The 20,573-nt window shown below is 36.8% G+C and overlaps 1 protein-coding gene across 5 annotated transcripts in view; it reads right to left on the bottom strand.

Annotated features, from left to right (window-relative positions):
- Positions 1–20,573, bottom strand: part of LOC105831619 (Down syndrome cell adhesion molecule-like protein Dscam2) — a 136,780-nt gene that overhangs the window by 27,499 nt on the left and 88,708 nt on the right. For all 5 annotated transcript variants that reach the window (XM_012671862.3, XM_012671858.3, XM_012671860.3 and 2 more), the window contains exons 3-4: positions 6,604–6,790; positions 6,139–6,281 (exon numbers count right to left, since the gene is read on the bottom strand). In XM_012671862.3, coding sequence (XP_012527316.1) covers positions 6,139–6,281; positions 6,604–6,790 — 330 coding nt within the window. The remainder of the gene's footprint in view (positions 1–6,138; positions 6,282–6,603; positions 6,791–20,573) is intronic.

The raw sequence follows: 20,573 nt of genomic DNA, 5'->3' as shown, positions 1-20,573 counted from the left end.
GCATTTGTCGTCCGAAAGGGTGGACCTTTTTCCGTCCGAGGCCATTTCTCGAGAACTAGTGGCGGGTTGCTAATGTGGTTACGTTCTTTTTCCAGTCGCGCACCAGTCCTCTCCCTCCCCCTCCCCCCTCCCTGCCCCCGACGTTAATAAAACGAAGAAAATAGAGAAGAATAAGAGCGGTACGCTGGAGAATCGTCTGTCTGCGGGAACGGGTGGTGATCTCTCACCGTGCGGCGTGCAATAATTCTTTCCTATATGTAGCATCCATACTCGGGCACGTGTATGGAGAAATACGGTTTCGTCGCGCAACACGGCCGAAATAAATATACGGCCCAATATACAAATTTCGGAGGGATACAAATTAGAATGTATAGGAGGTAGCGATGCAGCGCGCGATTGTTTAATACTTTAATTCCTTACGCAACGCGTTTCACTGCGCTCCGCGTGGAGTCCACCTCGTTACCCTTATATTTATAACAGACTTTTTAATCAATGAAACAAACGTTAGCCGTAATTTAATACGGCCCTTCAATTTTTAATGAAGTTTTTCATTTGCATTTGTTGAAACGATTATTTATTCATGTTTGCGCGATTAAATTCGTCGAGGATGCTTTATTTCCCGATGTTAAATACCCCTTGAGCCACGTTTCCCGAGCAGCGGGAGAAAATCGCGCGGGTAAGCACGTGAAATATAAGACTTCGCGGCCGTTATACGTACGGTAACGTACGTTTCCCCGTTTATACAGCTTCCGTAATGAAATCATTTGAAAAAAAAGTTAAGATTAAACGAGTGAACGTTCCCGGCGAGCGTCATCCGCGCGACGATTATTCTCCCGCTAAAGGTTAAACCCACGGCGATACATCCCCTCTTAAATTTTTTTTTTTTTTTTTTTAAAGACGCGTCACCTCTTCAGGCATTATTCTCCGGCGCTACCGGACGACGACCGGCGACGATATAACGTAGGATAATGAATATTTCCCTCGCCGCGTTTCTACCCGTCCCGTCCTCCGGGAGCGTTTCTCTCGTGAAGAGAGCGAAGACTGGACATGTCGGTCGGACCGAAATCTCAAGCAGCTCGTCGGAAAACGCGATCCTCACAAAGGGGAATTTCGACAATGACCCCCTCTCTCCCTCTTGTGCAGAATAAGTTCTTTGGCGAGCACGTGGGGACGGCCGATGTCATTTCAGATAAGTGAACCGTTCCTTTTTTGGCTCGGTCGTTTCAGAAGAAGCACCGCTGGAAGGTTCGCCTTCGCCTGATGTTCTCGCGCGTGGAGGGAAATAAAGCGAAACGAGAAGCGAGAGAGGATCTTAGATAACTTGCAACGTTGCGTTAATGAATGCGTGTCGTACGATTACATGCGAATGACCGTTGAACTATTTCTGACTGTTCTATCATCGTTCAAAATGATGGAACACTATCTATATTTATTATTTCCGTTTAAGGTTTTATTGCTACAGCAATAAACTTGTCATATATTAACTCGTCATTGTATTAAATTGAAAATAAATTCAGGAAAGCGCTGCCGGCATAAATCCCTTAAACCGATTTCCTATTTTTTTAAAATATAAACTTATACTGATAAATCATGATTTGCTTAGATAATTAACGAAGAAAAGATCCATTATTTATATATCCGCTTGTTTTCATTTAAAATCGGCTAAAAATAAATTCTTTAAATGCGAAAATTATATTCTTACGAATTTCTTTCACAAATTACATAGTTTAAACAACATACACAGTAAATATGTTAATATAATAATATTAGATTATTTTATATATTTCTAGTGTCCTAAAACTGTTTTACTTACATATATATCTTTTTTTTTCTTGTATATTTTTCTCATGCAGTTTTAAACTTGGAATACAGAGTAAATGACACATATAGTCTGTCTATAAGACAAACTATAAAATAAAAAACCATATAAGATAGAATAAAAGACGTAGAATTATGAGATTAAAATAGAAATTTAACTTAATTTTTGTACATTGATGTCTTATAAAATAACATAAAGTATTATTTGTATTGACGTGAAACATTTTATATCGAAATAAAAGTATAAAAAGTTCGTATAAAAAGTTTTAATATATTAAATTTTAAGTATTTTGTGATAATTTATATGAAAAAAGAGAAAGAAAAATATAGCATTAAGCTCGAGTATGATGGCCATAGTTTTTTAAAATGCAAAAAACATACTTATTTTTATTCTTTTTGATAGTGTTTGGTATATTGCTTTATTGAAGCTTAAAGCATGTAACACTATCGACATTAAAGAGAAAATATTTAATAAAAATGATATATTATCAAAATATTGAAACATAAACATTGGCCATCTTTTACAACTTTTAGAGAAAAGTTTAAAATTAATGAAGATAGTGCTAATATTAATAAAGAAAAAACGAAAGAAAATCACTTTTGGCGATAAAATATTTTTTAATTTATCTTTTCTTTTCCTATTTTGACGAAGAAGCGAGATCGTTGGAAAAACAATTCTGATTTGCACGCTTGAACGACCCTCATACATCATCTTGGAACCATATTAAACTTGTTTTCGCGAAAAGCACGGGCAGAATGACTTGATTATTTATGCCTATACGCCGGGGCGGACTGTGAACTTTTAACGAAAGCGTCGGGGTTGTGGTGGGAGCAGATGGAAGGCTTTATATCGGCGAACGGACAAGAACAAGCGCGAGGCAAAAGAGGTATCGATTGGGACGTTCTTTCATCGTCCAGTGACTTTGGGGGAAAGTTTCGGAAAACCACCACTAGCAGGCGAAGCGAATTTTTCTTCCCGTTTTAGTCGAATCATCCTGAAAAACTTTCCGTCGAAAGTTTTCCGACGGCTGGAGCGCGCGCATTCCATGTCGCTTCACGTGAAGCGGCTTTGAAAAGGGAGACAGCCCGCCTTTGGACCGACACCAAAGAGTATTTGGATTCTCGCAATTTCTTCGAATTTGTATGCGCCGTGAAATACGACAAGCGTGCCAGTTTTCTTACGCAACGAGCGCAAAGTATATTGAAATACTCACGGCAAAACACAGTTGTTTGACATGTGGAATTCCTCGGGGATTTAAGATCGTCGATATTTCGTGCAAGAATTGTTTTACCATTGTATTTATGTTGCGAGGCGACGACGCCTCGAGTTTTTGCCTAAACGGATGACAGGTGGATCCGCAACGTGTTGCCCGTTTTAGAAATAGTGATTTGACGTGAATTTTTAATATTCAAACTTTTTTCCTTGCGGCTTACGTAACGGCAGTCATTTTTGCAAAAATCGACGACACTTTTGCCTTTCCTTGAAGGGTTAAAAACGCATCACGAAAACGCCGTTGAGAAAGCAAGCAACCTAAGTGCAACGTAAGCTTAGAGCTTCGTGAAAGCGATCAATGTTTACCCATTTAAAAGGTTACATGCATCGGCTAAAAAGCGAACAAGCATATCGCTTTTTTTTTTAAGTCAGTGTAAACGTTATACATTTATTATTTTGCGATTTGATTCATTCAATCTATCGTTTGCGTTTATAACAATAATATGTGAAAACCGCTGTAAAGTATAAATTGAATATTATTCAAATTCAATATTCATACTCGACTTATATTCAAATTTATTTTTAGTAATTGCAAAAATCAATAACACAGTTATATTAATTTTTTAAAAATTTATTTTTTCTTGCAATTCTCTCTTTTCAGGAATATTTTAATTCTTTTGAATTTTCTTTAGTTTTTAAAAGAATCTAACGCACAAAAAATGTTTTAATGTTTTACTTTTATCCTAAACAGCATTTGAAAAGGACTTACTTTTAATATAGTCAATGTCGATAGGCTATCATTTGACATATGTATTTGCCGAAATTTACGAACAAATGACAAGAAAGTTCTCAAAAAGGAGAATAATTATTATTATTTCCAAATATTTTTTGATATAAGAATTTAAACTATAATAAAACTGATCAATCACAAACTACGTTTAGACATGTGTACATTCGCGCGCACTGTAATATTAGTAATTGCCTGATAGATAACCATTTAAACTATCTAAACGTAATCGTTCATTGATTAGCTTTAAGCTTTATATCTCAAAAATTGTTTGAATAATAATTTACAAATAACTATTTTACTTAATTTTTCGATAATTTTCTTGATAAAATGTTTTTATTTGCAAATTGCAGAATAATCCGCACACAGAAAAATATCAATTCTAAGAAAAGTGATTATTCAATTACTTTTTTTAAAATAAGTAACACTTATCTTTAGCAGATAATATTTTCTTGATAATAATTTTAATATATTTATTTTGTTAGAAGAACTCATTGTTTTATATTTGAAAAAAAATTTATACTGTTTCAAAGAATATTGTAAAATTAAATAAGGAAAAATTAAAATAAGTAAATCGAATTTTTACTTTAACTTGATTGAAGCTTTAAAATACTAAGATTTAGAATATAATCTGTACCTGTATCTGTACCCAATGTAGTCCATTATTTGTTTTTCTTTTTTCTATAAATATTTTTGAAAAATTGCGACATAAAATTAACATGCTCAATTAAGCATTTATTAATATACGGAAAAAATTACATTTACAACTATTCATTAGATATAAAACTGTATTTATTTACTACAAGACGTTTTCTTAACTTTTATTTGTTCAAAAAAAAGCTTTTCCAACTAAATGGATAAAGACAAGAAATACTAATTAAAAGTTAAACACTAAATAAGAATTTTAACTTTTGTATGATAATAAAATATATAGTGTTTCTAGTAGTGTCTTTGGCCATAATGGTTTTGCCATACAAAGAGTTTTCTTTTTTTAATTATAAACAAGACGTTTTAATGAAAATTTAAAATAAATATAGTGTTGAAAAGCAAAAAGTTACTATAATATGACTTGCGGGTATTTATAATTGTTACACGATAGTTATACAAAGCAAAAACTTTCCTCTGAAATTTTAGATTCAGAAGAGCACAAATTTGAATAACAGATATTGACAAGTAACTGGTATAAATACATCGTATCGACTTTCTGAACGATATATTAGCGTTATATGTAAAATTTGTTATGTAACTATTTGGAAATGGGGAGTGAGCTAAATTGAGTACATGGCCATATTGGGTACAGCTATCTTTTTTAATTGAATTTGATACTTATAATAGATTTTTAGATATATCAACTTTTGACTTATTTGAAGTGATATTTTATTTAATTCAAGTACACATTTTTTTGTATGTGGAATGTTAAAGTTTATTTTGAGTAAATATTACTTGTTTTAAATAAATGATTAATGTGTGTTTTAAGACTATTTATCAAGAAGATAACCGTTACTTAAAAAGAATAACAAAATGAATAATTGCCTTTCTTAAAGTTTGAGAATGTATAGAGAGCGTTACAATTTTATTATTACCACTACTGATATATTCGGCGAACATTCGGAGAGTGAAAAGTAATCAAAAGTAAATGAAAACGAAAGAATTCCTTTCCAATTGGATTCGTGCAGTATGTATGGCGGATGCCGGCGAACGGCAGCGGCGCGACCGCCGCCAGTAGTAATGATCGGCTTAGAATCAGCCATTTAAATGATGGCTCACGTAGCGCCGGCCGGACAAAGTTTTGTCCCTCCGCGGGTCTTTCGGCGCGGCGGCGAAGACTCGCCGTACTCGCCCACGTACTCGAATCGAACTTCCTCCGATACAATTTAACGGCTTTCAACCGTTTCCCCCCCCTCATCGGTATTTACTTGGATAGCGCGAGGCGCCTCACGGTTGAAAATGCGATGTGTTGGCTCCGCGCTCCGACGTAATGGGATGTTCGGCACCGCGCGCCAGTCCATTATTGCAACGAATCCCGTATACGTGGAGGGAATGACGTTTCCTCGATAAATAATGGTTATCGTGTGTATCCGACGACATCAATGTGGACTGTCGATCCGCGGGCGCCGGTGTGTAGCCGGCGACGATGGCGGATAGTTACGGATCCTATTCGCGCGACCACGTTTTCCACTCAGTGCCGGAAAGCCATTTCCGCCGGAATGATAAAACATTTTGAAATCTTCCGACCGGATAAGTTTCCCCGCGGATAAGTCTACAAGACTATGCTTTCACTTTCGGGCGGGATAAGATGGCGGGATAATGGATAACTCACCGGCGCGGAGAGTGACCTCGCGCGAAAGCACGGTCCCGACGGAGCTGGTCGCCCGGCATCTGTATCGGGCATTGTGAACCTCCGCTCTGAAATCCTGCGCCAGGAACGGCGGGAAGTATAGCGTTCCGTTGCCCAGAAGTTGCCTGAAAGAATACGAAAGGAGCTCCGTTGAGTTGACTCGGCGAACTGAAAGACCGCCGGAAAAAAAAAAAGGAGAAGGGCATAAGGTGAATTTCACCCCTTGAGTTTAAACCGAGCTCTTTCGCTCTCTCTCTCTCTCTCTTTCTCTCTCTTCTCGCTCTTTCACATGCGTGCGCTCCGCCGTTTTATTTAAGAACCGGTTTTACTTAGACGAACGGCGTCCCGGCGAATTTATGCGAGAGGTGATCCGAGACGCAAACGTGATCGGTCGGGGAACGAAGATTGGACACGTTTAGAAAGCGTGATTCATGAAGCGCGATTTACCTGAGCCCCGGAACTGCCGTGACCGATCTCTGATCCGGGCTGGTAATCCACGTGACATGGGGCGTCGGGCTGCCGTGCGCGGAGCAGCCTAATTGGGAGCCCGTCGTGTTGGAGAAGACCAGGGTGCTCGGCGGCTCCAGGATGAAGACCGGGCCCTGCTGACCGAGCGCCAATTTCACGCTGCACCCTAAAACGAAAAGCGTATTCGGTCATTAACATGGTATAACGTCGGCCCTGTCTCTCCCGGCGAGATCGCATCGCGCGATTAATTTACTCGCCCGGCTAACTTATATTGTCTTTTTCGTCGTAAACTAAATTTTTTAACGAGTACACTGATGAGAAATCGCGCGGCTCCTAACTTGACGGCGGCCGAACGGAGTTCGGGTTTATTGAAACAATGAGGATGAATCATTAAAAATACGAATTGATTTTATGACTTTGTGATCACGGCCGGGAGTACTCTGAGGGAATTATCGCTGTTTCGCTGCAGCGCGCAATGGATACACCCCAGGTTGCTCTTGCAACGACAAACGTTTAGAATTTTATCCAAGTACTTGTTAGCTATTTAGAAATCAATATTTTCCATTTCGCCGTCCCTCGTCACGGTGGAATCACCCCCGGGTCAGGCGATAGCGCCGATCTGGATTTGCCCGTGGATTAAACCTCGATGTTGAAACGATTATTCGATTTGTTGGTTGGTAAGCGCCGCGGATAGAATTTTATCTTTTGTCTCGTTGAAGCGGGCGGAACGACCTGATTCGCGAGAAGCCGGGGCTCTAAACTCCCCACGACGTATACATTGTTCGCAACCGAGAAACCGGAGAAATCAATTCCGCTAAGCCGAATTCGACCTAGATTTCGAATCGATTCCGGGAACCATGCTCGTTCCCGGGATTAAATGCACGCCGCGCTGGAGCGAACGGTCGCGTCACTGCCCGATAGCATCTACCAAATATTTCAGTCGAAATCCCCGGATTAAGAAGCACGGCGTACGCGAGCTACTATCTAATCCGTTCTCGAATGTTGAAAGCTACGCTCGCATATAATGCACACAGGTTTTCCTCGCTGGCCAAGTAAAATAAACGCCCGCCGGCGGATCATACCGCGTATATTCGGAGAACGTGGAGCGCTTCAGCTACAATCGAGAAAATGATGTTCGCGCTGCTGTCGTGGGCTTGCGCTGGTCGAACAAGACAAGTGTACCTCCCTTTTGTTCCCGTATAAATCGCGAATCCGCGGAAAGACGCGGCAAAGACGATCGCGCGAAGGGTTGAACAGTTGAAATACGTAATGTGAAGGATTACGAAGAATGATCGAAGGATATACGTACAAGCACGGGACAAAGTGCCGCGACGGGTACGGCGATCAAAGAGATCGATTTTCGTTGCGACTACGGGAATAGGGACGGAAATAATTCATGGAATGAATTATTTAGCCCGACGCGACCCAAGGGGCAATGTGGTTTAAAATACGATTTGACGTGGTTTAGATTCTAATGTATCCAAGCAACTGAGAGAAAGAGATCAAAATTAAGTTACTGCAAAGGGGCGAATGGTCGTCAAATGGAAATTGACTGTTTCTGTTTAATGAATTAAGATGCAATAGAAAAGTCGTGCTTTGCATAGGATATCTAAAAAATTATATAATCTTTTGTATCGCTGACTGTTGTAAGATTTTTATTTAAAACTTAATTTTTATATAATTTAACATTTATATAAAAACCTTCTTTCTTGGTTTCCAATTATTTCTGTACTATGAGCAATAAACTTTTTTTTTTTAATTTCAAACTTTCACAGAACAGTAGAAAAATGTATGGAAACGAAAAAAATTTGCTTTAAAAGATTCCAATTTTTAGATAAGACTTAGAAAATTTTAGATAAACTCAGAAAATAATAATTTACTTTCCAATAAATAAAGTATCTGTACCCAATATTATGTTATGTACTCAATTTGGCTCATTTCCCATTTTCAAATAGTTACACAACGAATTTCACAGATAACGCTAATATATTGCTCAGAAAGTCGATACGATATATTTATGCCCGTCAACTGGTCAATATCTGTTTTCTACGGCTTATAATCACACTTTGTTCAAATTAAGCTCTTAAAAATTTCAGAGGTAAATGTTTGTTTTGTATAAATATTATGTAATTATAAATATCCGCAATTTATATCATTATAGCTTTTTACTTATACTTTTCAACACTATATTTATTTTACATTTTTATTAAAACGTCTTGTTTATAAAAAAAGAAAATTCTTTGTATTGATAAAGCCTGATTATAACTACAGACACTATTGAAAACACAATATATCTTATTATCACACAAAAGTTAAGATTCTGTTTCTTTATTTAGTGTTTAACTTTTGATTACTATTTCTTGTCTTTTTCCAGTTAGTTGGAAGAGCTTTTTGACAGGTTAAAGTTAAGTTAATGCCTTGTAGTAAATAAACATAGTTTTATATTTAATAAATAGTGTGTAATTTTTTGCATAATATATTAATAAATTCTTAATTAAACATGTTAATTTTTATTTTATAGTTTTCCAAAAATATTTGTGAAAAAGAGGAAAATATATATCTGAGCCATATTGAGTACATATGTAATCAACATAGCCCAAGTGCTATCTCTTTTTACAAATTTTTATTGTACTTACTGTTTTTATTTTGGTTTCAGAAATATTTTGTAGTTTAAATCTGAGCCTTATTTTTTAATTTCATATTTACTAAAAAATGTTGAAAATCTTTAAAGCTTAGGTGGGCAATGTTGGGAACAAAGATCTTAGATATCTAAGTATAATTAAAATCGTTTTTGTTTATCATTTTGTTCTATTTTTCTTTCATTCTTGATATGAGAGCAAAATTTTTAGATCGGATTCGATTTTAGCGCATCAAATTACTTCGAAAATCGTTATGTTTTCTTCAGTAAACTCTAACATTTTTCAATTTGTTGGCTTGTGCTATTAAATGTTAATTTATTGTAAATGTTTATTCACTGATCTGCATTCTTTTCCATGACCTTCCCCCCTCTCTCTCTCTCTGAAATAAACGATCGAATGTCATAATACGGTGCAATTTTTTCGTTCAATATTATGAAATTTTTAAGGGGAGGACAATGTCAAAAATTTTCCTCCACGCGTCCTCTTCACCGTGCCAGCAGCAAATGCATAAATTCTCGCACGTTGTCAAGAAGGACGGCGGGCACGTAGCCCACGTGTTTGCTTGCCTTTCAAAGAGCAAAAGCCGAACACAGTACTCCACATCGCGTCTGTATGCGCGCGTGCTCGTGCACACTTATTCGCGCGCGTTCATTCTTTCATGCGAATAATACGGGAATCCTCGCGCATATGTATGCGGCTGTTGCATTTAATACCACTCGCTTCCCGATATGAAATCATTGGTGTCGAATCATCGTCGCGTCGGGCCGAGAGAATATTCACCGGCGTCATAATGTTGACGTTGCGTACGCGAAATTTGAAACAATTTATATCTTTACCAATTCCATCCAGTTTCCCAGCAGTTTTTTTTCACGTTGTATGCGCCATTATGTTTAGAGGGAGACGACATTTAATGCTCACACGAGGCAAATATTCGACATTTGATGAACGGACAGCTTTTGCATCCAACGCACGACGTAGATAAAAAAATGCACGCGTAAAAGTAAGAGACGGAGCTGACTGATAAAAGCTTTCGAGAGATACGTCGCGTTGTTTTTACATCGTACTGCCGCCGCTCTGTGTGTGTCTCGGGGTGTATCAAAGAAGCGTGAGTATACGAAGTAATGGCGCGCAACCCTATCGCATATTTTTTTTTCTCCCCTTCGAATTCCGATATCTCGTCCCCGTGAGATGGGGACGAGATATGGGGGCGCAAGCGCGCGTCCACGTCCGCGAGGACGCTTTCTGCTCATCGGTCGCTGAAACGTGAACTCAATTTGCAATTCGGCCGAGGCCGGGATTTTTCTCGGCTACGCGGTTCGAAATGTCAGAGTACGAATAAAGATTGCACGAATGAAAAGTCTACGTGACGGACGTGCGAAGCACTCATTCCAGAAACAAGATACACTTTAGCATCCAATGCACTCGTCGGATAAAAATATCTTTGTACTTTTACGTCTTATATATGCTTATAAATTATCCCGTGGAGGAAGAGAGATGGAAAATAATATTCAAAAAATAAACGATTAAAATATAATCCCACGTTTCTATGCCAATCAATTTGACGCCAATGCATAATTTATTTCAGCCGAGCGTAGAAATATGTTGCAGTTCGCGAGTCATTAATTATATGCATATCAATTATGTCAGCGCTTTAAAGCGAAAATGACAAACGTATTTTCATTTCGAAGATTCAGAAGATCAATGTGAAAATTTTCCGTTTTACTTGCAATTCGCATCATCGGCCGGTCTCTCTCGTTTATTTATATACACGGATATAGACAGAATAATGTGAACCTGAAAGAGAAGTACACCATTTATTGTATTAATAAAATATTGTCCCATTATTTTTCTTTAGTACAGATTTTATACTTCGGAATGAGGTCATACAACGCTTAAATAGTCACAGAGTGCAATGTTATATCATTCTTCTAGCGGAATATTTTTTAAGAGATATTGTGGAGGGATGCTCGCAAGAGATATTGGAAAAGAAAATCTGTTTTCCATTTTGCTCTTTTTAAAACTGCTCACAATATCACGATGATAAAGTCAGGCGATTACGCTGGTCGGGAAAAACGTCGAAAATTTTTAAACAACAGAGGGCAATTTTGGGAAATGGTATAACAAGAAAATTTTTTCCTTTAACATCACTTATCTAATCAAGACAGACATTTCGTTAAAAGAATAATACAATATTCCATTGACGTCGACGCAGGCGTTGCATGACCTTATTCTAAACAAAGATAAAATCTATATAAAGAACAGACTAATATTTTATTGGTAAAAACGTAGCCTAGATGTCCATGTTTCGTCCATCCTCTATATATCGATGTATCTTTCATTAAACGAGCACTGAAATTTAAACGCTTCACTTTATCGACCTCCGTGATAAATTTACTAAGAAAAATCCCAAGAAACTGCATCGCGGTGCAAGATGAGGATGCGGCGGTAGATGCGGTCGTACGCGGCGACGAGGAGGACGGGGAGCGGCGAGGGGAGGGGTCGGGATTCCAAAGTCGACGCGAAAGTAGGTAGTCACGTCGACGTGAAAGATCGTAATTGCGAATTCGTTGACCCACGACTCGAGTGAGCTTTTCCACGGTAGTCACGACGGCGACGGCGGCGGTCGGGAGTTGTCGGTGGAAGGCAACGGGAAAAGAAACGCGAGAAACGAACGGACGGCGAGAGTTCGAGGGAAAAGACGATGAAGACACGACGACGGTGGTGTGTGTGTGTGGCGGCATGCACGAGAGGTAGCCAAAGAGGAAGGTAAAAGCGGACGAGGATGGACCGAATGGGGGAGGATGTAGCTGGCGAGAGAGTAGCCTCGGGAGGAGCGGCGGAGGATCCAGAAGACAGACAGGATACGTCGTGGAGTTCCGCCTCGTTGGGCGCGAGAAGGCGGTGGAGAAAGTGCGGGCAAACAGACTTTGCGATTTCGTTTATTTTTTCTGACAATTATATCCTTCCGTGAAAAGAGCCCGACCTCGCTTTTCACTCGGTATTTATTTCTATCGTGAATGCGTCGCGAATCGTCGCGAGCCTACTGAGCGGGGTTCTTAAATAGGTCTCTCTGTGGTGTCGCGAGGGAGAGAAGCTTTCACGGTATTATGAGGATCTCGGTTTAGCGAACCTGCTTTCATATCCCGGCTTCTCTATTGGCGCGTTTGACGTTTTAATCCAATTTAACAGAAGTTCCATGTGCACGCACGTGAGTCGCAAGACCGCGAATACATCTTAAATGACATCTTAAACGACAATTTGTTTGAATCGTTAAAAGGGGACGAATCCTTTTTAAAGAAATCGCGAGATAGAGATGTCGAAGAGATGTTTCTTTGGAGTTAATGTTTTTGCTCGCGTTTTACACGGTGATGTAAAAAAGATTGATTTATGAAAAACGTAGAGACTTCCGTCTCGGGAAATCGCGGTCTGGATATATCACGCCGTTTCATTAACAGCGATGGAGCGTCGCAGGAGAGGCAACTTACCGACGCGGTCGATACAACGATGAAGATTAATGATTGTCTGGCCAAGTAATTACTACCGCGTTTTATTACCTCCGATGTGTAACTCCGAGAGAGGGAACGTCGTTTCCTTCCACTCGCGTCTCGCGCCGTGCTCCGACAAGACCGCGATTGGACCCGGCCACATATGATGAAGGACGAGAATTATTCAGGAGCATTGGTACGCAATCTAAGACAGTCCCGGGTGTCCGTAGTGTGATCTGTGTATATATATATATATATATATATATATATATATATATATATATATATATGCTGTGTATTTGAGGATACGGCGCAAGCGGGTAATTCTCATTTAATGCGCCTACATACATAGTCGCCCTTCAGAATATCAGAGGTTCTCAAACTTTCTAAGCATTAGAGTCAGACAAGATTTATTTATATTAACAGAACTTGGGGAAATTAAAGAGTTGCATTTTAGAAGATACTCATGTTAGGAATTTTTCACATACCCCATATTTAACCATGAATATCTATTAAATATAATTGACACAAAAATTTTTCGGTAGTTGAAAATCTTAATAATATACTTAATTTTAATTGCAATAAAGCTTTTATAGCAGATTATATATTGTAGTTATAATAACAAAATGTGAAAATATTTGTTTTTTGTAATTTTAATTGAAAAAAATTTCTCTGAAAAAATTAAAAAATTGATGTAATTATGTAATTAACTGAAAAAAATTCTTAAAAAAAATAATGATGTAATGAAACATTTAAGAAGTTTCTGTCGATACTTACTAGTCAAAGAAAGAACTATTAAATATGTTTTTAAATAAGACTAAAATATAACTTTTTTGATAATATGGAAAACAAAAAAGGTATAACCATAGCCAAAGCTGGATGTTAGTTGCTTAAAGTATCCTATTATATACAAATGTTAATTACAAAACAATGCGCCGTTTCGGCTAGTCATGTATTTTTTTATGTCACATATTGAAACGTTGAAATTCTGATGAAGCCGTAGCATGTTTAAAATTGTCATAAAGTTCACGTCAAGTGTTTTACTTTCTTGATAAAAATAAAATCTTATAAGAAACAACAGGCTCATTGTTAGTCTTATTTTCGACCAAGAAAAACATTCTTTACGTAAACTTTATGACAACTTTAAACATGCTTCATTAGAAATCGAAATTTTAATATGTGACATAAAAAAGTAGGGTTACCAATTATTTGACCGAATAATTGCGACATAAAGTGACATCATGATTCTTCATTGTTTAATTAATACCGATTTAGCCGATTTTAACATAATATTTCTCGCTTATTGAGTCGATAATCGACCTTGAAATTTTACAGATAGGAAATTGAGTTTATTAATTATATTATACACAAAATTTAAATATTTAAATTTGCTATATTTTCGCTGGAACCTTCTTAACTGAAAAAAATCAGATTTATATTCAGTAATTAAAAAATATAAGAATTACTTTTAGTTTGATGTTAAAAATTTTTTTGTTAAACCGTGTCATCAATAATATATTCACTATTGTGTAATTTGTAAAAGAAAATAGTGCAAATTTTATTTTTGTTTTTAGTAAAATTTTTTAAATTGATTTGAATAGTAAAATAATAATTAATAATTAAAAAAAAACAAATTTATGAATTATAAATTTAATGAATTATTAATACATTATCTTTTTTGAATTATTAATTATTTTTTAATTATTTGAGTAGATTATGTTTAAGTAATATTAAAGAGCAAAGATTTGATTTTAAAAAATAAGATTAGTTATAGAAAACTTATATTAGATTGGCGATTTTTTTCATTTGTATACACAATTTAAATTGAATAATTAAATTAAATAATTGAAATTGTCATTAATAGTATACAATAAATTACGTTTTTTAATAATAATAAATAAATTGATATTATTATATTATGTACAAAATATATATTTATACTTATTCTCTCTCTCTCTCTTTCTCTTTTACATTTACTCTCAGTAAGAAGTCTATTCCAAGAAATCATTTTATTTCATAGTATCATTTCCACCATTTTATTTAAGAATCACGCGAATTGCATAGGCAGAGATGTGGATCAGATGCTGCAAACTATAGATTGGAGATCCCTGGCCGCATGCGAGTGCATTCGTGCGTATTACATAGGGATGCATCGCGCGGGGATTCGCGTCCGATAGAGAGACATCGATGACACTATACATATTGACAAGACACTCGAGACCGTCCGCAGGTCTGGGTCGCTGAAGTTACGCCACTCTTGTCGTCCGCCCTCTTCGCACGGTTGATACCCACAGCCGAACCCTTCTGCCACGGTATATCGGCCGTGTTACGACCGAGGGAGAGCTCGGAGAGACGGAGAGAACGACACAGACTTTCTGTATCACTATCAGCGCGCAACCGCTCGGAGTTTACTCGCGAAACTCGGAGCATCCGACTTGGTCAAGTAGTACTTCATGAGAAAACGCGAGTTTGCACGAGCAGCGACGTTCACTTGGCCCACCCCCCGGATTCGGCTATCGCGATCGGGTATTACCGGTTTTTGAACATTGCAAAATGGCAAGCGTACACCAAGGTGAACCAAAGTGGAAGTTAAGTTTTAATCGACCAGCAAGTGGCGAAGAGACTGCGAATGTCGAAACCAAATGTATTCTGAAGTCCTCAACCTTAATAACAGATTGTTTCACGGATTTGAGAGAATCTTACTTCTTGTTTTACTAAAACACATTTAACGTCAAATAGTCAAGAGTCGCGAGAGAGAGAGAGAGAGAGAGAGAGAGAGAGAGAGAGAGAGAGAGAGAGAGAGAGAGAGAGAAGGAAGGGAGGGAAGGGGATAACATCCAATTAAAAATTTCCGTCGAACGAGGAATTGTTTCCAATTCCACAAAGAATATGTTTTCCAAGTTTGACAGAAGTCTCACCATAAGGCAAGTGCTGGGCGAGCACGTTTGTGAGGTCTTGCGTAATCCGTAAAAAGGAATCCAAAAGAGAGAGAGAGAGGGGGCTCTTAACGAGCTCCGACCTCTGTCGAGACCCATTGATCTCGATAAACGACGAGAAACAATATCCTGCGTTTACACAACACCACTCGGAACAATAAGTGCTTCGATACCGCGCCCACAGACAATGCGCCCCGTTCACAATAGCCGATATCTTTCTGCCGATGCAGATTCAGAGTCATCGATGAAATAATGTTCGCTCCACGGGATCGCCGTGCGCGTTTCGAGTGTCACGTATGGATCGCAATGAGATCGCGAAACGATACCATTGAGAGAAAAAGGGGGAGGGGGGGGGGAAACGACATACGATAGACGTACGCATGTTATTGTCCCGTCTCGTGTATACTACGTGTATACGCTGCATGAGAATTACGAACTTCGAAATCACTTGGTCTGCGATTCGATCTAACGTATTCATCGTGGAAGACACGTACGTGTGTTTTATATCTCGAGTTTTCACTTGCGAAACTATTTTTTATCCTGATACGTTTGTGCCATTTTTATACTTCTGACGGACGGATATAAGATAATATTACCTGTACTCAATATGGTTTGGGGTTACCCATCTAAGGTTTGAGGATTTTTTAAAATTTTTAACGACTACAAAATTGAAAAATAAGGATTGGATTTAAAATAAGAAAGCAGTTCTGAAACCCTCCAAAATATATAAAATGTTTTTAATTATTTATATACAGTAAAAAGTAAAAAAAAAGTAGCACTTAGGTCATGTTAATTACGTATGTATCCAACATGGTCCAGTTATATATTTTTCTCTTTTTTATAAATATTTTTGAAAAATGCGAAATAAAAAATTAATATGTTTAAGTATATTCATTAATATACTTATGGAAAAAATTACACATATAACTATTTATTAAATATAAAACTGTGTTTATATTTATTACGAGGCGTCATCTTAACTTTTACCTGTCCAAAAGTTCTTCCAACTAATTGGAGTAAGATAAGAAATACTAGTCAAAAGTTAAACACTAAATAAAGAATCTTAACTTTTGTATGATATATTGTAAGATATATTGTGTTTCCAATAATGTTCCTGGCCATAATGGTTTTATCAATACAAAGAATTTTCTTTCTCTAATTATAATATAAACAAGACATTTTAATAAAAATATTAAGTAAATGTAGCGTTAAAAAGCATAAATAAAGAGCTACAATAATATGAATTGCGGATAATTATAATTGTTACATAAAAGTTATACAAAGCAAAAACTTTCTTCTGAAGTTGTAAATTTAGGAGAGTACAATTTAAATAAAGTGTGATTATAAGCCATAGAAAGCAAATATTGATCAATTAACTATAAATATATCGTATCGCTTTTCTAAGCGATATATTAGTGTTATCGGTGAAGATCGTTGTATAACTATTTGAAAAAGGGGGTGAATCAAATTGGGCACATGGCTATATTGGGTACAAGTATCTTACAAGCGTCCTACGAAAACTGTACAAAAAGTGAAGAGATCTACCATTTTTACTTTTCAAAGACTTAAAAATAATTGTTCTTACTTGCGTGCACGTGTCTCTCATTATTAAATCGCAAACTCCACGGCGCGAACGTAATCATCCCCATTGAACGTTTGTACGCGTCTTTTGCGCTTTGGAGTTTTTCCAGGTATAATTACCCTTGCATGATGATACTCACAATTGACATTATTCAGGATAAACGCGGAGGCGGAAATAAGATACAACTACGCCTTGACGAGGCGTAATGCGAGCTCATAAAGAAGCGGCGAAGTGAAAGAGACGCTGAAGAGAGTAAAAAAAAAAGGAGAAAATGCTATGAGAAGAGGGTAAGATGAGGGAGAGAAGGCTGTAGCCCCTTCGTAATGGTTTAGAGTACTTTAGAGGTTGGCGGTTTAAAGACCGGTCAAATATTTACCGGGACTTCGCCGGCCCAGACCTCTTTAATAAGTTTTTTATTACAGTTCGCCCTTTGTTTCCGAGGCCACGCTCTCGTATTTGCCCGCTCGATTGCGTTTGGTGACTGAAGAATCCTTCTCCTCCCTTTCTGTATAGCCGTGTCTCTCAACATTGAGCTTCTCCGGATAAGCTTTAGCAGAACGACAGCAAAAACAAAGTAGATGAGAATAGGAAGCTTTCGGGCGAGAACGCGAACTCTCACATAGATTAGAGAAGTTTTGTCAATAATACTGCGATTAAGTAATCTCCATGAATTTTACAAGAATGTGATTTTGTATCCAATAGAGAGGAAGTATATATATATGATTATCACAGAATTGTCATTCAGAGTTTCTAAATAAAATTGTAAAAATCATATATGTAACAGAAATGTTACATGTTTATAACATATACACTATACGTATATATGTATATACGTTTTTAAAAATATTATAGAAGAGACTGCAAGAAAAATGCTATACTAACGCAATTACAGTCTGATATAACGCCACGAATTCGTAAGATTGACGTGGTTAATATTAACTCGTATATAAAGGGATATTGGATGCGGCGCAGTCGGAGCCTTTAATCCCACGTCGAATTCGCAATCCTACATTGACAGTGAGACGAGGGTTGAAAGAAAGCGAGGAAGGGTTGTCGCGCATAGTCAACAATAAGACTTTGAATCGGGGACTCACCTCGCCAAGTCGCAATAGGAGTTCTTTGTAATCCGTACATTTCGCTAATTAAATCAGAAAAAAGTTACTCTTCACTTACTGTCTTTTTTCTTTATCCTTCTCTCCCCCCTCTCTCTTTTTCTCTTTTGTCTTCTTTTTCTCATGTTGAGAGGACATTCAGCTTCCCTTTTGCCTCTCTAGAAATCTTGTCGCTAAGTTATTCTCCCACGCGTTGACAGCTATAAGTCAAAGCGGATGTCTATGCCATCAGCGAAGCAACGAGAGATTGCAACGTAAATGAGCGCGCAAGGAAAAACTAACGCTTCTATTTTGAAATCTACTTCTGAAGTTCGCTGATTGCAAGAGAAATGCAATTCCGGCGAGAAAATATATCTCAGTTATATCTCTGAAATTTCAACAAATCCTTAAACAAACAACGATTTTTTCCGAAGCGCAGGGTTTTCGAAATTATATAAAGTCATTTTCTTTAAAATTAATTAATCGGCTTTCAATAAAATGTCCCTTTCTCTTACACACTCTTATAAACTTAAATTGTACATCAAGTATGTACATACGTCTATTGTCATAAAATGTTTCTTTCATGAAATCGTTTAGTTTCGAAATGTGATGCGAGATAAAATGGAACGTCTGTTGCATTGTGATTTGCTTTTGCATGAAATTTGCTTTGACTGATAGCGCTGAATCAGGAGGAATGCTGTCGCGAAAAGAGAGATTTTCCCACAAGGAGGACAAAATCCGTTTTAACAGACGAGCTGATTTCCATCTTAGAAATATCGAGCCCGGCACTTCCATTGGAAAGTAATAATACCGCATTAACGGTTTAATTAATTACCTCGCGAGTAACATCTTGCGTAGCTCGCTGCCAGCAGCTTCGTTCGTCGGACTCAAACGAATTTCGTACGTCCATCCGTGTTCCGTTCCATTCATTCGCGAAGTCGAACCGAGTGGCGCGCGAGCAGAAGAGAAAGGGGTTATATATCGAAGCTTTCGAAGTATTGGGGCTTTTGGGATCAAATCCGCTCGTCCGTTCACGCGCTCGTCAGGCTGTTATAGTGTAAGCCGATTATGCCGCTGCCCCATGCGACTCTCTCCATCATCCTTCCTCTCTTTAACCCTTCCCACCGAATCGTCCATCCCTGAATTTATCTACTCCCTTCCCCACGTTGAAAAAGTCCTCATACGTATTAATGCGGAGTGATTAGTTTAAATCCCTTACGCTAATATGATAATTGCAATGTTCAAACGTATTTTTACAGTGGTAATAAAGAACAAAGAAGTCCTTCATTCTTTTTTTTTTGGCAAAATATTTGAATATTTCTTCGAGATGTAAAAAGCATTTAGCGATATGAAATGATAAAGGAGATAACAAAAAATATGATTTATTATAATTAGCTTATTCAATCTTAATTTGAACTTACAAAAATATAAAAAAGCGATAAATTCTGGATGGACTATATTTATGTCATTAATATTTTTTTTTTAATGATATTTTGATAAGATTATTTATCACGTTTTATTTATCTTCGTGATCGATATTATCTTATGATATTGTGGAGTACCATTGCATCGCTACAACTTTTAAAATTAAATTTTTTGTAGAAAAAAATGATAAAACTTTGGCAATTTATAGATGCCATCATGATTCCTGATATATAATGAACTACTATTTTTGGCTGCCCGAATTCACTCTGAAAGGATAAGAATAACCCCGGAAGGTTTTTCATTTATATTTTATTATTTAACAAATTTAGAAAACATTGCAAAAATATTTTTAAAAGTATTTTGTATATTTATCATGCATGCATATCTTTTAATGTTTATTTATGCATATACTCGTACGTTCATAGCATTTTATATTATAAATATATTATAAATATATAAATATATAAAGTTATACGTATTAATTAATACAAAATTATAAATAAGTCACAAAAATATCATAGAATGTTAAATATATATTTTTCTTATTTTTTTTTGTACATTTTTAAATAATTTTTAAAACAATTTTTTAATCAGTAAATCTTATTGAAAGAAATTTTTTTTTGTTGATAAGTAATAAAATAAAAAAAGAGTCAATTTTTTCTTCAGATCATCGATTGTTTGAAGAATTTATTCCTTCAAAGTAGATTCGAGTAGTACAAAACATTATTTTATTACTTATCAGGACGCTCTTTATATAATGCCAAAATTTCATAATTTTTTAATTTTTGAGT

Source organism: Monomorium pharaonis, chromosome 2, assembly GCF_013373865.1.
Source record: "Monomorium pharaonis isolate MP-MQ-018 chromosome 2, ASM1337386v2, whole genome shotgun sequence".
NCBI lineage: Eukaryota > Metazoa > Arthropoda > Insecta > Hymenoptera > Formicidae > Monomorium > Monomorium pharaonis.
The sequence above is the reverse complement of the archived record's forward strand: the minus strand, read 5'-3'. Positions and strand labels throughout refer to the sequence as shown.